At 40.3% G+C, this 18,211-nt stretch overlaps 1 protein-coding gene across 1 annotated transcript in view; it reads right to left on the reverse strand.

Moving 5' to 3' along the window:
* Window positions 1-18,211, reverse strand: part of SUMF1 (sulfatase modifying factor 1) — a 114,117-nt gene that overhangs the window by 30,818 nt on the left and 65,088 nt on the right. Inside the window, exon 7 of the mRNA XM_050781408.1 lies at window positions 15,383-15,496. Within this exon, the coding sequence (XP_050637365.1) occupies window positions 15,383-15,496 (114 nt within the window). The remainder of the gene's footprint in view (window positions 1-15,382; window positions 15,497-18,211) is intronic.

The following is an 18,211-nucleotide window of genomic DNA, read 5'->3' on the forward strand; positions in this document are numbered from 1 at the left end:
ACACCCAAAGAAAGGTCAAAGAAAGAAAACTAGAGATCAAATTGGAAAGAACAGTGCAGTAAAACACACGAACCAAATTAGCAACCTCCACTGTATTTTCTCTGTAAAACCAGCATGCCATTGAGGTGATTACCATTTTAGTGAAATGAATGAAAACAGTCATATCCTCCATGCTACTTGTTTCACCCACGCCAGATTAGAAAGGAAGAGAATTTTTGAAATTGTATTACACTTGCTCACACCTTGTTAGCTCCTCATTATCCAATAATATAAGTCACTTTCAGATCCCAAAGTCTGTGGTAACAGTTTTTGCTCCTGGAGTAATACATGAAATTGGGTATTTAAAATACCAGTCTACTTGTAAAATAAATAGCACATAAAAAAACAATAGCAGCTAATATTTACTGAGCATGTTACAACTGGGTATTGTTTTCTATATTTTTAGTCTTCCAAAAAAATTTTTGATATAGATTCTCTTATTGGTATGGCAGACATATAACTGATCATCCAAATAAGGATACTTTAGAGATTGAAAGGTGGCACTATTAACACTTGTGCCAGGCACAGATATAAACCAGGAATGTTTGGATACCCACTCATTGGCCTTATCTTACAGCTAAAGAACTAAGGAACAGAGAAGTTGAATAGTATGCCCAAGGTCACTCAGCTAGTAAGCAGAGGAGCCAGGTTGAAGGCCAGGACGTCTGGCTTCAGCACTATACTCAGCCATTCTGCCATGTGCCCCTTCTGAGCTAACTCATAGACTGTAACATTTTTCAAATAAATCATTCAACTATTCTAGTTTCAGACACACAAACCTCTCTATAGTTCACAAGTTTCACAAGGCCTAAAAGCACACAATAAAAAGTCTTACAAGAGATTGCAAGTAGAAAGTGCCTGCAAAATAACCTGCAGAGACTCCACAGGGTGAGCCCAGGCAGAAGGCATCACCAGGGGACCCACCGTATAGGCCAGGTAGTTGGCAGAACCAGTATCTAGTCTGGGCTCCATTCTTTCCCGCCTGGCCTGAGTTCCCTCATTTGTGCTCCTCTAGAGACCTTATAAGGTCCTTCCCTGCCAACCATTTGATATGAGCTGGTGGACACATGTCCAAATCCTTTCATCTTGGAGCTTCTCCATCCCAAATTGTGTCACTTCCTTCAGGGAACTTTCCATGGTTTCTTGCTGAGGTGTGAGATAAGCAACTACAATCTTCTTTGAGGTGCCTCATTCGAGGGCCTCAAGTTTTGCAGCCTCTCTCCCCACTACGAGACAGGAAGGAAAGAGAGTAGAAAAAAGAGTGAGGCCCCAGGAGAACGGTTAATTCTCTGACCTGTATAACGGTAGATACATATGCTCTGTTTAAGAAGCATGAATTATTATAGCTGTGAAACACAAGGCTATAAAGCATCTATGTGCTGAAAACCAGTCAACCTAAACACAGAAGAAGCAACGATTAAGAGAAAACATATAACACATTAGATTTCTGCAACAAAGAAGAAACCTCCTCATCTACCGGTAGTGGTAGACTGTCAGATGGAATGCAGTAGACTGCTAGATGGAATTAGTTTCCTAATAATGCAGGTGGTTCTTTAACTTCAGAAAGTGTAACACACTAATATGCCACACAAAAGAACATGCCTGCTTTGTCCAATTTCAGACAGATTAGATCTAAGGTATAGAGAAATCAGTTTGTTTTATCCTAAGCAATGCATGTTATACAGCAGCAGCATCCGAAATGCAAAGGCGACTTCTAGGTCAACTAAAACCAAACCACCAACAACACAGGGTACAGACTACATTCACTGAAAGATTTGCTCCAGAATCAATCACTTATATTGCTTAGAATAGCTGTATAAAACTGTCAGTCCTGACTGCAAGGCCACATATGGTTCTAAGTATTACTTGAAGTGAGAAAAGTAGACACGGTTTAGTCTCACTATGGATCTATCACATTCTTTTATTCTCACAATCTTCTGTGTTCTTCTGTGACAATTCATTAGCAAGTTATGAGAGAATAAAGCAATTAGCTTATACCAAATGGCATTTTTACTTAAACATTATTTTCAGAGAACCACTTGAAGACTTCCATGATTTTATTTGGACGTTTTGAAAGTGGATAAGTGCTAAGAGCCCAATTCTGTATGTTCTGCTGCTTGATTAGATGCCATGTTTACTTCCTTTACTGAGTATAAAGTGGAGACTGTCCATGGAAAGAAGTGTTATTTATAATCGCATGCTACCAGATGGCCTATCTCCTTTCCACATCCCTAAAAAGGTCCAAAAAAAATGTCTTCCATGGATTAGATTTCAGAGTAAGGTATAATTTCATAGCTTGCTAGCTTATTTTATTTGAATTTTCATTATACATAAAACATAATACTCATAATTAACATATATCAAGTGTTTACTACATGACAGCCTATATCCTAGACCTTTTCTCTGTAGCATCTCCTTGAAACCTCCAATAACTCCATAAAGGGTATTACTATTTCCTCACTTACAGATGAGGAAGCTGGGTGAAAGGTTAACTAAATTGCTCCAGGTTATTCAGCTAGTAGGTGGCTGAGCTATGACCTAAATCCAGGTCCCACTCCAAACTGCATGCTTTTAACCATCATGCTATACTTCCTCCTTAATTATGTATATGTATTTATTGCTATAAATGTATATGTATGTAAACCCACTGAGGTGGGTTTTGCTTGCTCTTTTAACATCTGCAAGCTCCTTAAGAAAAGAGGATTTTGTCTGTTAGATTCCCAGAACCCAGCACACAAATCTGGCATTCAGTAGCTTCCCAGTAAATTTTGCTGAATGGATAGGAGAATACCCTTGCATAAAACTTCTATGTGTGGATCTGCATATTCCCATATTTAAAAGGCATCCATACATCCACATGAAAAAAATCATAGCATAATTTGGTAACAAAAAAAGACAATTTAATTATTCTATTTTCTCTTCTTAATAACCTGGTTTTATTTTCAGATCCTTAGGGAAAGAACAAATGAGTCATACTATGACATGGGGAAGTCACTAAAAGTAAGCTATAGGAATGGGAAATGGCACTATATTACTTTACAATTCATTAACAAGTCAGACGTCAGATACAAAAACTAGCTTGCCAAATCAATAATTTTAAAAAATAATCTAATGGAAATAAGAGGTTAGGAAGGTAAGAAGGACAAGAAACTGATTTAAAATCTCAAGAGATCGAAAACCATAGAAAAAATTCACTGCCTCTCTCTTGCTTTTGGAAGAAGCCACTGTATGACATAGCAATTCCCATTTCTTAAATTATCTTTATATTTATAACAAGTCTTGAGATGCCTGATTTAACATATGGGGCTTGTGACAAAATACTACTAGAAGGAAATAAGTAGACTTTCGTATTTTGTATTTGAAATAACATCTGGAATCCAGTAAACATTAACAATCTGGGGATCAGAAGATCTGGGATTTAATACTGACCACAAATCAAGTTCAAAATCTCGGCTAAGTCAAAACCTCTAGAGCTCCACACCATAAAAAATGAGTCTAAGACCACGTCTTCTTTTTTGCATAATCAGGAATATTTTGAGGATATGAGAACGAGAGGGGGCGGAGCGGTGGGGAAAACGCATGCGTGAACACTTAGAGCTCTTCAGGGGAGAAAAGACCCATATAAATGCAAAGCTTTAAGACATTGACTTCACTCCTCACTCCTCATTTTGTTCACTCCAGAAGCACAGCAGTCTGGAGTAAAGTCAGGACTATTACACAGGGATGCAGGGTCTGAGGCATATACTTTTAACCCGAAACACATTTCACACTAAAAATCTATAAAGCTACAGTGGGGAAGGGCTTGGGGGCCATCTTTAAGTTGACAGAGACCACTCTTCCTCCCCAAACCATTTGTGATGACTCAGGAGTACTGTGGGAAAACTGTTTATGAATATGGACTACTGTATGTGAGAAAATGTAAGGAAGAGAATTATTGTGTGAGTTGGAGTATATATGCATATTAATCTTTGCTTACAGCCAAGAGTGATGAGACCGAACTCTATCTGAAAATATTAAGTAGCAATCACAGGCTGAGACAATGCAGGAACATTTGGGGTTAACTGTAATTCACTGCCAAGAAAAAACAATCTGTCCAGGGAGATCCCAGGTCATGAAGAAGATGGAAAGGAAGGAACACGGAAGTGGAAGACAGGATGCCAGTCCTGGCAAAGGGTCTGGCCCTCCAAACAGTGCATACATTTCCTTTCTTTTTTTTTTTTTTTTTTTTTTTTTTGAGACAAGAGTTTTGCTCTGTCATCTAGGCTGGAATGTAGTAGCGCGATCTCAGCTCACTGTAACCTCTGCCTCCTGGGTTCAAGTGATTCTTGTGCCTCAGCCTCCCAAGTAGCTGGGACTACAGGTGCATGCCACCACACCCAGCTAATTTTTGTATATTTTATTAGGGACGGAGTTTCACCATGTTAGGTCTCAAACTCCTGACCTCATGTGATCTGCCCACCTCGTCCCCCCAAAATGCTGGGATTACGGATATGAGCTACTGCACCCAGCCGAGAGCCTAAATTTATGTTCTCAATTCATACTTCAAACCACACCAAGACAAGAGATAAAAATCCTCAAGCAACTGACCCAAACTGGCGGCCTAATTCTACCTGAATTCCCAGAGTACCCTTCCTCTGCCCAGAAAAGCTGCTCAGACATGGCCTGTCAGCTGTGGATGCAACTAAGGGAGCCAAGAGACACAGGCTTTCAAGCCGTCACCCTGAAATTTCCCCATGGCCTTTCCAGGTGAAGAAAAGTACAGGAAAGGAATAAACAATCTTTTCATTGAAAGAAATCCAAAAACCTGGGCTTTGGTTCTGGCTTCCTAAGCATCAGTGGAGCAAAAGTGCCTATTACCATGGAAATGATAAGAAACCACCATTAGGAATTCTGAGATTCAAATTCCCTGAAGGCAAGGACTGTGTGATGTTTATGGTTGCCACTAGCACAGAGCAGGTGCTCAAAAATGCTATTAAACAAACGAAAGAAAAAGAACATAATCTGGTCTACTACACAACAAGAGGCAATGCTGAAGGGGAAAGGATTTTCCAAAGGGAGATGTTCTGACTGAGAGGCACTTAGAAACCATAATCTGCTCTCATTTACCGAGTGCTTGCTGTGTGGTGGGCACAGTGAGTTAACCTTTCTTTTTAATCCTCAGAGCAGCTCGATATTGTTGAATCTTACTATTACTCCATTTTATAGACAAGGAAACAGAAGCAAAGGATTTCACCCCCTGGCCCTAAGATAGCAGAGCTGGGATGTGGACCTAGGTGGAAATCATTTTATTTTATTTTATTTTTATTATAGTTTAAGTTCTAGGGTGCATGTGCACAATGTGCAGGTTTGTTACATATGTATACATGTGCCTTGTTGGTGTGCTACACCCATGAACTTGTCATTTACATTAGGTATTTCTCCTAATGCTACCCCTCCCCCCTCCCCCCACTCCACAACAGGCCCTAGTGTGTGATGTTCCCCACCCTGTGTCCAAGTGCTCTCATTGTTCAATTCCCACCTATGAGTGAGAACATGCGGTGTTTGGTTTTCCGTCCTTGCGATAGTTTGCTCAGAATGATGGCTTCCAGCTTCATCCATGTCCCAACGAGGGACATGAACTCATTCTTGTTTATGGCTGCATAGTATTCCACGGTGTATATGTGCCACATTTTCTTAATCCAGTTTATCATTGATGGACATTTGGGTTGGTTCCAAGTCTTTGCTTTTGTGAACAGTGCCCCAATAAACATACGTGTGCATGTTTCTTTATAGTAGTAGCATGATTTATAAGCCTTTGGGTATACACCCAGTAATGGGATCGCTGGGTCAAATGGTATTTCCAGTTCTAGATCCTTGAGGAATTGCCACACTGTCTTCCACGATGGTTGAACTAGTTTACACTCTGTAGAAATCAATTTAAAACCACCCTCTTAACCATGTTACTGTCAGTTGCAGCCTCCATCACTGCCTACTTTGCAAGCCAGCAGCAGACCCAAGGGCAGTTCCCCAGATTTACTGCACCCTTAGGAATGGCTTGCTACATCCTCAGCACAACTTATAGATGAAGCAGTAAGCCTACAAGGGTGACATAACTCACCTAGGGCCCCACGACATTTTAAAGCTAAATCTCAGATGGAAACCCAGGCGACTGACCTCACTTTCATCACTTAACCATGACTCTGTTATTCAGTGCAGCAGAAAGAACTTTACTGAGAATGACGAATAACTACATTAGCAAACTCTCTGCTCTTTTTTTTAATGTTTCTGTTATAAGCCCAACCCATTCTGCTCACTTGCTGCCATCCCAATCTTATAGCATATGGCTCTCCTTTCCCAGGAGTGTGAACACTGTGAAAAGGTAACCAATAAAAGCCCCTTTCTTCAGCACACTGAAGTAAGGAAGACAATTTACCAGTCACTCTCCAAAGCCTCTAGCTGGTAAGCTAAAGGAAATTCTTGAAACAGTTCTACTGCTCCGTAAGAAGTAGGAAAATATGTTGCAGAAAAACGAGAAGAAAGAAGTGCACATACACACATGCTTCCCTCTCACTGTATTTACTTTGGGTATGGAAAAGTCATCACGCTTCAGGACTGAAGGGTAAATGGAGGGCAGCTATGGCTCAGGGCACTGATTAGGCATTTACTTAAGAAACTAAAAGAAGTGGGGAAAGAAAGAAGAAAATCCTTTCACCACTTACCTTGAATTCCTCAAAAGGCTGGACCCTGTCTTCTTCATCTTTGGATCCCTCGGACCTATCATAGTTACCTTGCCAATTGCTGCCATTCTTTCTAAAGGCACCTCCTCCAAGAAGCCTTCACAGCTCCAACTGGTAGAGAGTAGAGAGGTCACCAAGGCTCCACCTCAATCATATCCATAACAAATCTTACCATAGTGCATCTTGATTCATCTGAATGGCACTCAATCTTTCCTCAACAAACTAGGAGCTTCTTAACAGCAAGACTTGTGTTACACATCTCTGTATCCCAAGAGTATATATATCCTGATACTACAGTAGATACTCAGGAAATGTAGGCTGACTCCAGTGCTACAGGGCTTTGCCTTGGGCCCTGTCCCATTCATACTATATCAATGACTTTAAAACAGCCAAATCTGTTGGTTATAATAAATTGGAAGGGAAAGCTACCACCATTGAAGACAGCACTGATAGCCAGAATGATTTCTATAAGCTGTCTCTCAAGGTTGAAACCCATAAACAAAATGAAATCTCATGGAGACATGAGATAGGCATTGCATGAAGTTTCAAAATGCACGTACAAAACAAAGAAAAGATTCAAAATTTTTAAAAATATTTCTTAAAAAATAACTGCATGTAAAAAATAGCTACATAAAAAAAAAATTGCCATGTAACAACAACATTAGGGGAGACCTAGCCTGAGATCAACATGGAAGAAAAATGCAAGTTTTATTTGGCTACAAGCTTAACAGGAACCATCAGTGGGATACTGTTCTTCGTTACTACTACAGCTACTACTCATAGTAACAGTAGTAGTGCCCATAGTAGTGGTAGTGTAGCACTGATAGCAATTAGGATGGAAGCTACCATGTATCACATGCTATTTGCCAAACATTGTGCTAAGTACCGTACTATACTCTCTCACTTCCTTACAACTCTATGAAGTAGGAATCTTCATCTCCATTTAAGAAGGAAGCAAACTGAGTCTCAGAGCAGTTAAGTGACTTGCACAGGGTCACACATCTGGCAAGCCACAGTTACAGTGACAAGAATCAAACCCAGCTTGATTGGCATCCACTAACCAAACCCTTAACTGCTGACATAATCTGAGACCTGATGAGACAGAATAAATAAAAAAAGGATAGCCCCACTATTATTTGCATCTATCCAACAACATCTAGAACACTGTGTATAAGAACACTGTGTATAATTCTGGGTGTCCGTTTACAAAAAGGGACATTTTCCCCCAATTCATATTATTCAGAGGAATGTAACTGGGTTGCCCTGAATTGCAAACCCAGTTATCCCAGGTGCAGCAGAAGAATGGGAATGCTTATCTAGAAACAGAAAAATGGGTGGGGCAGGGGAGACACGACAACTGTCCTTAGGTATCTCAAGAGCTTGTATGTACAAGGCAGAAGGAAGATACTTTCTTATTCTCAGCAATGGCAGAATGAGGGCCACTGAGTTGACACTTCAAGGAGGATTTGAGTTGGACAGAGGAACCTTCAGTGAGAACATCTGACAAGGCAGTAAGTTGCCCCAAGTGTTGGGGAGAGCTTATTCACCAAGAAGCTTTTAGCAAGAGGCTGCAGGACCACAGCTGTCAGGGGTATCAAAGAAGGAATTCCTACAGGGTGAGAGGTTAGAGGAGGTTTCCACTTCCCACCTTTCAGATACCCCCCTGACCCTCCAAACTAAGGAGGCCATGGTACATTTTGGTGTTCTGCTCTTTTTGCTCAGGAACAATCAGTAGTTGTAACATGAGGCTCTGAGGGTAATTTTGTCCCGAACTGGAAACAAATGGTATTTCTAACATCGTCCAAAGAGTAACTGGAATTAGAATTCGTTCTTTTCAAGCAAGAAGCATATGTTTGGATAACGTGTTTGGAAATGTGTCTGCAGGATCTAAATATCTGAACCATACATTTGAGTTTATTTCTACTTCTCAATAGTTCTATTTTATTGGATGAAGAACCTTGCAACTGATCCACAGTGAAAAATTACAATGGGCAAATATTAGTACTTCCTCCAGAAGACATTCATCTTCCACTAGGGATAAGGAGATAAAACTATTTTCCCAAACATAGCCCCAAAAGGCTGTTATTTTGATCACCTTGTTTTGCCCTTGGCATTTACTATGTATAACTTGTAGCCGTATTAAATTTATTATCAGGCGAACTTCATTATCACTTTTGTGCTTTTTTTCATTTTGAACACTAGGTTAGTTCTCCATCAAACTGATTTATTCATGTCCTCAGAATGTCCTGATCAAAAACATGTGAGTGGGCCAGGCACAGTGGCTCATGCCTGTAATCCTAGCACTTTGGGAGGCTGAGACAGGTGAATCATCTGAGGTCAGGAGTTCGAGACCAGCCTGACCAACACAGTGAAACCCCATCTCAACTGAAAATACAAAATTAGCCAGGCGTGGTGGCACATGACACATGCCTGTAATCCTACTTGGGAGGCTGAGGCAGAAGAATCACTTGAACCCAGGAGGTGGAGGTTGCAGTGAGTTGAGATAGTGCCACTGCACTCCAGTCTGGGCAACAAGAAGGAAACTGTCTCCAAAAATCAAAACAAAACAAAACAAAAAACATGTGAGTGAAGGCCTTATGGGCAGGGAGAAATTCTCAATCAACTTCCTCCCTCAGCCCCCAGCACATACTAGGTACTCAATGAATGCTTGCTTGAAATGATGAGACTGTTGATGGGACCATCAATGGGTATGAAAGTCTTAATTAAGGAGAAAGATGACATGATATTTACTGGTTTTTGCCAGACTGAGAAAATGGCAGTCTCATCGCCTGGGCAGAAGAAGATCAGGAGGCAAGCTAAGTAACAGTCTCATGCTTCTGTTGCACACTGAGACACAGTGGTGGGAGGCCAGATGATCACAGGGAAGAGGAACAATCAAGTGTGGAGTTTAGAGGATCTAAAAAACTACTGTGAGTCCAAGCCCTAAGCCCTATCATGCAATGACAAAGAAGGATCTGAGCAGGGTCAACAAGTATGGCATCTGCAAGCATGAGTATACATGCTAATCTCTGGCCAGAGAACTGGTATGTGCCCCAAATGTACTTAATGTGCTATGTGTGGATAGGCAAGAGCTCAGAGGGGTGGCCTCTGCACACCACGGAGGACAGACAAGGAGGGCTTATCCCAGGTCGATTTTATTTTTTGTGTGTATTTTGTTTATTTTTTGACACCGGGTCTGGCTCTGTTGCCCAGGCTGGAGTTCAGTGGTGTGATCTCGGCTTACTGCAACCTCCGCCTCCCAGGCTCAAACCATCCTCTCACCTCAATCTCCCAAGTAGCTGGGACTACAGGCATGTGCCACCAGGCCCAGCTAACTTTTTGTGTTTTCTGTAAAGATGAGATTTTGCCATGTTGCCCAGGCTGGTCTCAAACTCCTGAGCTCAAGCGATCCTCCCACCTCAGCCTCCCAGAGTGCTGGGATTACAGGCATGAGCCACTGTACCCAGCATATCCCAGGTCAATTCCATACATCAAACAACCCTGAGAAACAGAGGACACTTTCCAAAATATCGAGAGCTATACAATGTATTAGACAAGCAAATTCCACATTAACGGAAGCAAAACAAACTGAATTTCTGGCTAAAATGTGGTAAGTAGCAGAGATTCATTCAGAGGAGGAATACGTTTTGGAAAACTTTGATCTCACTGGGCTTTGATGAGCAAGGTTTTCATTGAGAGAATGAGTATGTGATAAGCCAACAAAAGGTAAGGGTAAGAGGAATATCAGCAATCAGTATTTATAAATATCATTTACTTCCCCTCTGCTTCTTTTTTCTTTTTTCCCCCATGCCTCTGAAGACCAACGTTTCTCATTAACTCTGCTGATGGAAGTAAGCAATATTATAATTAGATAGCCAAAACATAATATAAACAAAAACAGTAAAATAACAACAGTCCTCTGGAAGTGATATAAAGTTTGCACATACAGTGACAAATTAAATTTCACACAATTTCATCCAGTATAATTATTTCCAATTTGTAGACAAGGAAAATGAAGATATATTCCAAATTTAGCAGTAGTCCTTTAACATTAAGTGGCAGAGCTGTAATCCAAGTTATTTTGGTTAAGTCCAAAATTAGAGTTCTTTCCCTGACAGCCAAGCGTGGTGGCTCACACCTGTAATCCCAGCACTTTGGGAGGCAGAGGCGGGTGGATCACCAGAGGTTAGGAGTTCAAGACCAGCCTGACCAACATGGTGAAGCCTCGTCTCTACTAAAAATACAAAAAAAAATTAGCTGGGCATGGTAGCACGGGCACCTGTAATCCCAGCTATTCGGGAGGCTGAGGAGAATTGCTTGTACCTGGGAGGCGGAGGTTGCAGTGAGCCAAGGTTGTGCCACTACACTCCATCCTGGGTGACAGAGCAAGCCTCCACCTCAAATAAAACAAAAACAAAATTAGAGTTCTTTCCCTGAGAAAAAGACGCCACCTAAATGCAACTGTGTCCCTAACAGAGAGGGAAAGATATCACAGATCACCCCATCCTGTCACATCATCAACTGAACAAGTCAGCAGGGTACCTTGGTACTGAAAGTGAGTACGCAGATGTGGGAAATTAGAATGCTATATAACCTCTACATATTTCTTTAACTGAAAGCACTACATGGCGCCACAGATTAATATTCGTCTCAGACTTAGGTAACTGAGAAGCAAATAACCACAAACTACATTTGCAAAAACCAATTATTGGGTTAAAATGCATTGCAGCACTGGCCATATACTAGATTGTGTCTGTGAGGAGGGGAATGAGGCCATCTTAATGTAGCACCTCCACAGGACACACACATAGTACACACACACACACACACACACACACACACACACACACACGTGCTAACCAAGCTGATCCTTTTTTCACATGGACAAATACCTCATCTTCTTTTAGATGTGTACAAAGCACACACGGCTGTTTCCACAACCTGCTTTTGCCATAAATGACTGCCCAATAAAATAAAAACTAATGATTAACTTTTGTGCCCTGGAAATCACTGAATAAGAAAAATATATTTCCTGAATAGCCTTTGCATATAGGGCACTGATATTCCCAAGCTCTCCAAAGAAGCTTTAAAATGACTTGCCGTTGTGAGTTAGTCACAGAACTAACATAAATACATGACATAGAAGAGGTCAGTTCCTGAATTGAAATATTTACTAACCACACGGATATTTTGGTTCTAAACTTTCCCTGAAAATGTCTCTTCTAACCAGCCTCTGCTTATGAAACACCTGGAGTCTGGACAGTCACCAAACTCCCCCAATTCCGTATATCTGGAATTGGTATTACTGTAGGGTCAATAATTATATACAGGTTATTTGCTAAGCACTAGAGATACACAGTCCATTAGGGAAGAAAAGCAAATAAATTAAGATCTCAAAGAGAAATAGGACTTAACCAGACCCGATGAGAACTACCACAGCTGTGAAGAATTGCAGGGCTCAAATCCTAGAGAGGTGAAACTGTTGTCCTTAGAGATCTACTGCCTCAAATGGCAGATGTAAGGCTGAGAAGCTGAGCAGAACTTTCAATAGACTCATGGCCTGAGGAAATAAAATATTGGAGTTCAAGGCCCTCCAAGGTGGAGGATCTATGGTAAAACCCCTAGACTTTTGGCTGGCACCCGGAAGAACCATACCCAGGGGGAACTTGGAATAGTCTGGCCATTACAGGGTCTGAAGCTCTGCTTCAAATCATCTCAATTCCTGACTAGATTAAAGCTAATCTGAAATAGAAGTTTCTAGAAGCAAAGGTAAATCCTCTCCAGAGACACATCACACTATCTAGATCTCAAATTACCTCCACAAATTTTCACATAAAATGTCTGACACTCAGTCAAAACTAACCAGGCATGTGAGAGAAAAAGATGTGACTGAAAGCCAAGAACAACAGAAACAGATCAACCTGGTGGCCAGATATCAGAGTTATCAGACAAAGTTTAAAAAATGATGACTGAAAAACACAGTGAAATAGCCCTGCACACTGACCAGAGCAGCTTAAATAAAACATACCGATGATATCAAGCACTGATGAGAAGAACAGTTTTTATTCTTTTTCTTTGGCTAAAAGAGACAGAAAGTAAACACAGTAAACTATTAACATTATATAGTAGGTACACAGTTATCTATTATACTATTTTCTGTACTATTCTGAATTTTTGTAACATTTCATAATTAACTGTTTAAAAAATTAAAAAAAAGATGTGGCTAGAGAGATCAGCGAGGGTTAAATTATGTTAGCCTTCAGAAGTCATGTGCAAGAATTTATACTTAATCAGCCAGGTGCAGTGTCCCACATCTGTACTCCCAGCACTTTAGGAGGCCAAGGCGGGAGGATTGCTTGAGGCCGGGAGTTCAAGACCAGCCTGTGTAACAGAGCAAGACCCCATCTCCACAAAAATTAAAAATAAAAGTAATAAGACCTGGCATGGTGGTTCACACACCTGTAATCCCAGAACTTTGGGGGGCCAAGGCGGGCAGATCACCTGAGGTCAGGAGTTTAAGACCAGTCTGGCCAACATGGCAAAACCCCATTTCTACTAAAAATACAAAAATTAGCTGGGTGTGGTGGTGGGCACCTGTAATCCCAGCTACTTGGAAGGCTGAGTCATGAGAATCACTTGAACATGGGAGGCAGAGGCTGCAGTGAGCTGAGATCACACCACTGCACTCCAGCCTGAGGGATAGAGCGAGACTCTCTCTCCAAAAAATAATAATAATAATAATAATAAAAAGATAAAAGTAATAAGTTTTTAAAAAATATTTTACACTTTATTCTTCAGGTAATAAGAAGGCATTAAAGGATTTTAAACAGCGGAGTGACCGCATGTGACTTGCTCTCTATATAGATCAGTCTAGTCTCAATATGACAAAGAGAGGGAAGGCAAGGGAGCCCTCTGGGAGGCTGCTGCAGTAACCCAGATAAGGGATGATCATGGCTTTTCTGCTGGCAATGAAGAATAGCTGTAAAGACCTGAATTACAGAGTATGAATTGTCTAAGGATTTGGGGTTTAGTTCTCAAAACTGCTAAATTATATCCCAGTCAAATGAGGAAGCAAAGGAGGCCACTGGGACAAAGAGAAACCTAAAATGAGAACAATTTCATTAGAGCAAGGGCAACATCCAGGATAAAGCCTGGGATTGGTAAAAAGAAAAATGTGAATTTTTCTGTAAATCCTTAGAAGAAACACAAGTAGTTCTAAAACTGAAAGCTAACAAGCACTCAGCTCCACACCAGATGGTCAGATAGATACATTCACAACTTGCCAGCATTCTAAGGCCTTGTGCACCCCCTTCCAAGCATGCAGATGCTTTTATCTGAGAGGAAAAAAATTCTACTTCTGATTCTGACAGCAAATGCCAAGTCACATCTTGCCAGTAGAGAATGACATCTCCCAACCACAAACCCACCTAAAATTTTACAACCTTATTTTCATTTTGACCACTACTTCCACCAGCCCTGCTGGAAATTAAAAGAAACTGAGGAGGGATGACAGTTTCTGAAGAACTCAGCTTTTTTATCTGCACCCCCCCCAAAAGTAGATCTGTTTCTCTAGATTATTCATGAGCAGCCCATGTGTTATTCTGTGAAGAAAAATTAAGCATATCAAACAACTTTATTCCCATATTCTGAAAAATGAACCTCAGGCAGAGTCTATTTCTTCAATTGCTCTATAATCCTATATTGAGAAAATACTTAAGAATTAATTTTCTTTATCATTACCCTTTGAGCCTTTTCAAAAGGTTCAGGTTTAAAATTAAGCACATCAAGTACCCAGTCTAGCTAGTTTGGTTATAAATATACATTCCTGGAACTGACTTATGAATGGCTACTTTGCTAGAGATAGGATTTTGCATGATATTTTCCCCCCAATCTGTTCACACCATAAAAAATATTCAGAGATGTTCTTTTTAAAGGAAGCACTTTCCACACACATGCCCATGTAGTGTCTCAATTTGTATACATTCTGCTGGGATAGTTTGGTTTTAGAGGCAGGGTAGTATACTATTTGCATTCAACTGTTTTCACATGCCAGAATAAGTAAAACTGAGACAAACATGATTGTCTTCTGTTCCCAAGGTATAAGGTGCCTTGACCTGACATACTAAGAGGTTCAGGAATTAATCACTAAATGACACAACTTCCTGCTTCAACATTTAACCAGAAAACACCCTTTCTCATTCTCTCCAAACAATGCTGCTGAATCAAAATTTCAACCCATCAGAACTCAGGCAACTAGAGGCATGATAAATACCATCTAACAGATCTTAATAGTTAATAATAAAACAGTAATAAACTTTATAATTATTTATATATCACGCTTTGATCAAATTTACGAGACTGAATACAATTTCTAAAGTTATAGGCAGATTTCCTCAAATAGTTATCACCATCACAATCCTGGAAAAGATAAGATGCTCACAGACATTTTTACAAAATGCTCTAAGGTTGAAATAAGAAACATGTGCTTAACGCCCCTTTAGGGAAATCCCAAGATTAATTTCCAGAGTATGTAAATACCCTTTGGAAATACATGAAAGTCTGGCTGCAGACTGCCCAGAGGACAGATGCTACCATTCCAAGATACATGCTCTGCGAATAATACTCACCGGGTTAAGCGTTTCTTCAACAGAATGATGAACGGTCCACCAGTCTGAAGTCCATTCCCACGCATTCCCCACTATGTTGTATAAGCCATAACCATTGGGAGGGAAGGCATCAACCTAAAAATAAAGAAAGGAAAAATGCTGTCAAACTATTCACCTGGTTTAGAAAAAGTCTTCAGTGCAGAAATGCAACAAGAGCTTTAATTTCAGAGTATGAATACTGATTTTTATTCCAATAGTCAAAGTACAATTCGGCCAACATAAAGACAAAGAAAGGGGCATTTTTTTTTTTTTTTTTTGGCTTTGAGCTCTTAGAGAATTCAGAAACCTAAAGAGAGTTCATATTAAATGGCATGAAAGTCAGATAAATTATTCCTAATAGAGTTACTAATATTATCATAAATTAAAAATTTGTATCAAACATTGGGTGAGTAGGGGGAGGATAGAAGATACTTAGACTTTCAAAATCATTCACAGGAAAATCCCATTGGACCCAATATGAGTCTTGCCATCAGAGCTCAACTTTCCTGGCCACAAAATGTCTTTCAGCACTGAGAGACCCCAAGTCAGTCAGCTCTGTCCTCTCCACAAGTTTCTGCCAACTCATCATCTTATCTTAAGCCTCAAAACTTAAGGGGATTTGTTTTTATAAAGAAAATGTGAATTCATTATCAACTATATTGGTAATAGAGGGTTTTCAGTCTCTGAAACCTGAGTCTCAGGTAAAGTGTATGTATTCTTCAGCAGAAAATTATACATTTCAAAGGCAGGTCAGACAGTCTGCCACATAATACTATCACAAACACGGGACCAAAGTGTAGAGTTTTTATAAAAGCGGGGAGAGCAAGAGAAAAAAAAAAATCTAACTGAACAATAGTAAATGCAGAAAGTTTTGCTGGCTTAATGGCTTAACATTTTTCTCAACATTTTAAAACGGAAATTCTCAAACATAAAGGAAAATTTCATTTTTAAAATGAAAAATATATATACATATATCAAGTAATCCTTGGGGGTTTAACAATCTTTTTGTAAATCCATGCTTTTTCCATACTAAATGAAGTAGAATGGAAGGAATGAATAAACTAAAATTCATTCCATGTGGCTTCAGATGGTTTCACATCTACACATGAATATGGAAGCATCTGATGCTTGGGCAATTCAGAGCACTCCAATCAAAGTCACGAAGCTAGTGTGAAAAGAACTTAATCTGGATGAGTTGGAAAGCTGAAAATTCTCACCACACTGCTTCCAAAATCAGCAATCATTATGGAAACAGCAGTACTTATTCATTGGTTCATTCAGTAATTCCATGCACAGTGACTAAAGACAGGGAAGGCTTCAAAGACAAATAATGAATGACCTCAACTAGTTTAATGAGGGAGAAAAAAAGAATATGCCCAAAACTCAAAATCCAATTCTGAAAGGCAGAATGGGATGAGTAGGGTAAGAGAGGGAAATAAAATGTCAGAGAAATTCACAAGAGGGAGAAATTTCTGGCTGAAGGCATTCTCCTTTACAAAAGTAGAGCTGTGTGGGCAGATTTCGAATAGGGCTCAGAGTTCAAAAGAGAAAGAAGAGGCCACAGACATAAACAACTTTTTCAACAATTTGGAGAGGATCCAAAAAAACATGGTAGAGTAATAGCTGGAAGGAGTAGGAAGGAAAAGAAGAAATTCAGTTATTTTAGGAAGAAAAGGAAAGGAGCCAGGGGAGCAAGTGCAGTTAAAAGATGAAACATGCCAGGTACAGTGGCTCATGCCTGTAATCCTAGCACTTTGAGAGGTCAAGGTGAGTGGATCACCTGGGGTTAGGAGTTCAAGACTAGCCTGGCCAACATGGTGAAACCCTGTCTCTACTAAAAATACAAAAAAATTAGCCAGGCAGGTGCATGGCCCATGCCTGTAATCCCAGCTACTCAGGAGGCTGAGGTAGGAGAATTGCTTGAACCCAGGAGGCGGAGGTTGCAGTGAGTCAAGATGGCACCACTGCAGTCCAGGCTGGGTGACACAGCGAGATTACATCTCAAACAAACAAACAAAAACAGATGAAACACATGCTGGAGGAAGGAATCATTTTCCAGACTCAAAGAGCACAGGTGGAAGTGCTCTCAAATCCGTCTGCCTGAGGTCCTATCTGTGTACCAACACTATTTTTTTTTTTTTTTTTTTTTTTTTAGATAGGGTCTTGCTCTGTCACCCAGACGGGAGTACAGTGATGCGATCACAGTTCACTGCAGCCTCAACTTCCCAAGCTCAAGCGATCCTCCCAGCTCAGCCTCCTGAGTAGCTGGGACCACAAGTGTGCATGACCACACCCAACTAATTTTTGGAATTTTTTATAGAGATGGGGTCTCCCCATGTTGCCCAGGCTGGTCTTGAACTCCTAGGTTCAAACAAACCTCTTGTCTCAGCCTCTCGAAGTGCTGGGATTATAAGCATGAGGCACCAGACCCAGTGACACCAACAGTTAACAGCTAACATTAGGCAAGCAACTTAACCTATATGGGTTAAGTAACTTAACCTATATTTTGTCTGTAAAATGGGAAAAATAATAGTACCTACTCAAGGGTTTGGGTATTTTTTTCTTTACCCACCTTAAATAATTTGATGTTTAAGTGAGGTAGAATGTGGAGGTCACCACCCCTAAAATTACCATACATGAGTATACCACTAAGGAAAATAAAAATTTTAACTGCCTGCTGTTAAACCAATCCACTAACTAAAGCTTCCTCTCAGGAGCCTCAAAAGCAAACAAATGTATATGAGAATACTCCTGGCACATTTTCAGATGAATGAGCTGATATGCATTAAAGCCAAAACTAATCATTGTGTA

This window comes from Macaca thibetana, chromosome 2 (assembly GCF_024542745.1).
Source record: "Macaca thibetana thibetana isolate TM-01 chromosome 2, ASM2454274v1, whole genome shotgun sequence".
NCBI lineage: Eukaryota > Metazoa > Chordata > Mammalia > Primates > Cercopithecidae > Macaca > Macaca thibetana.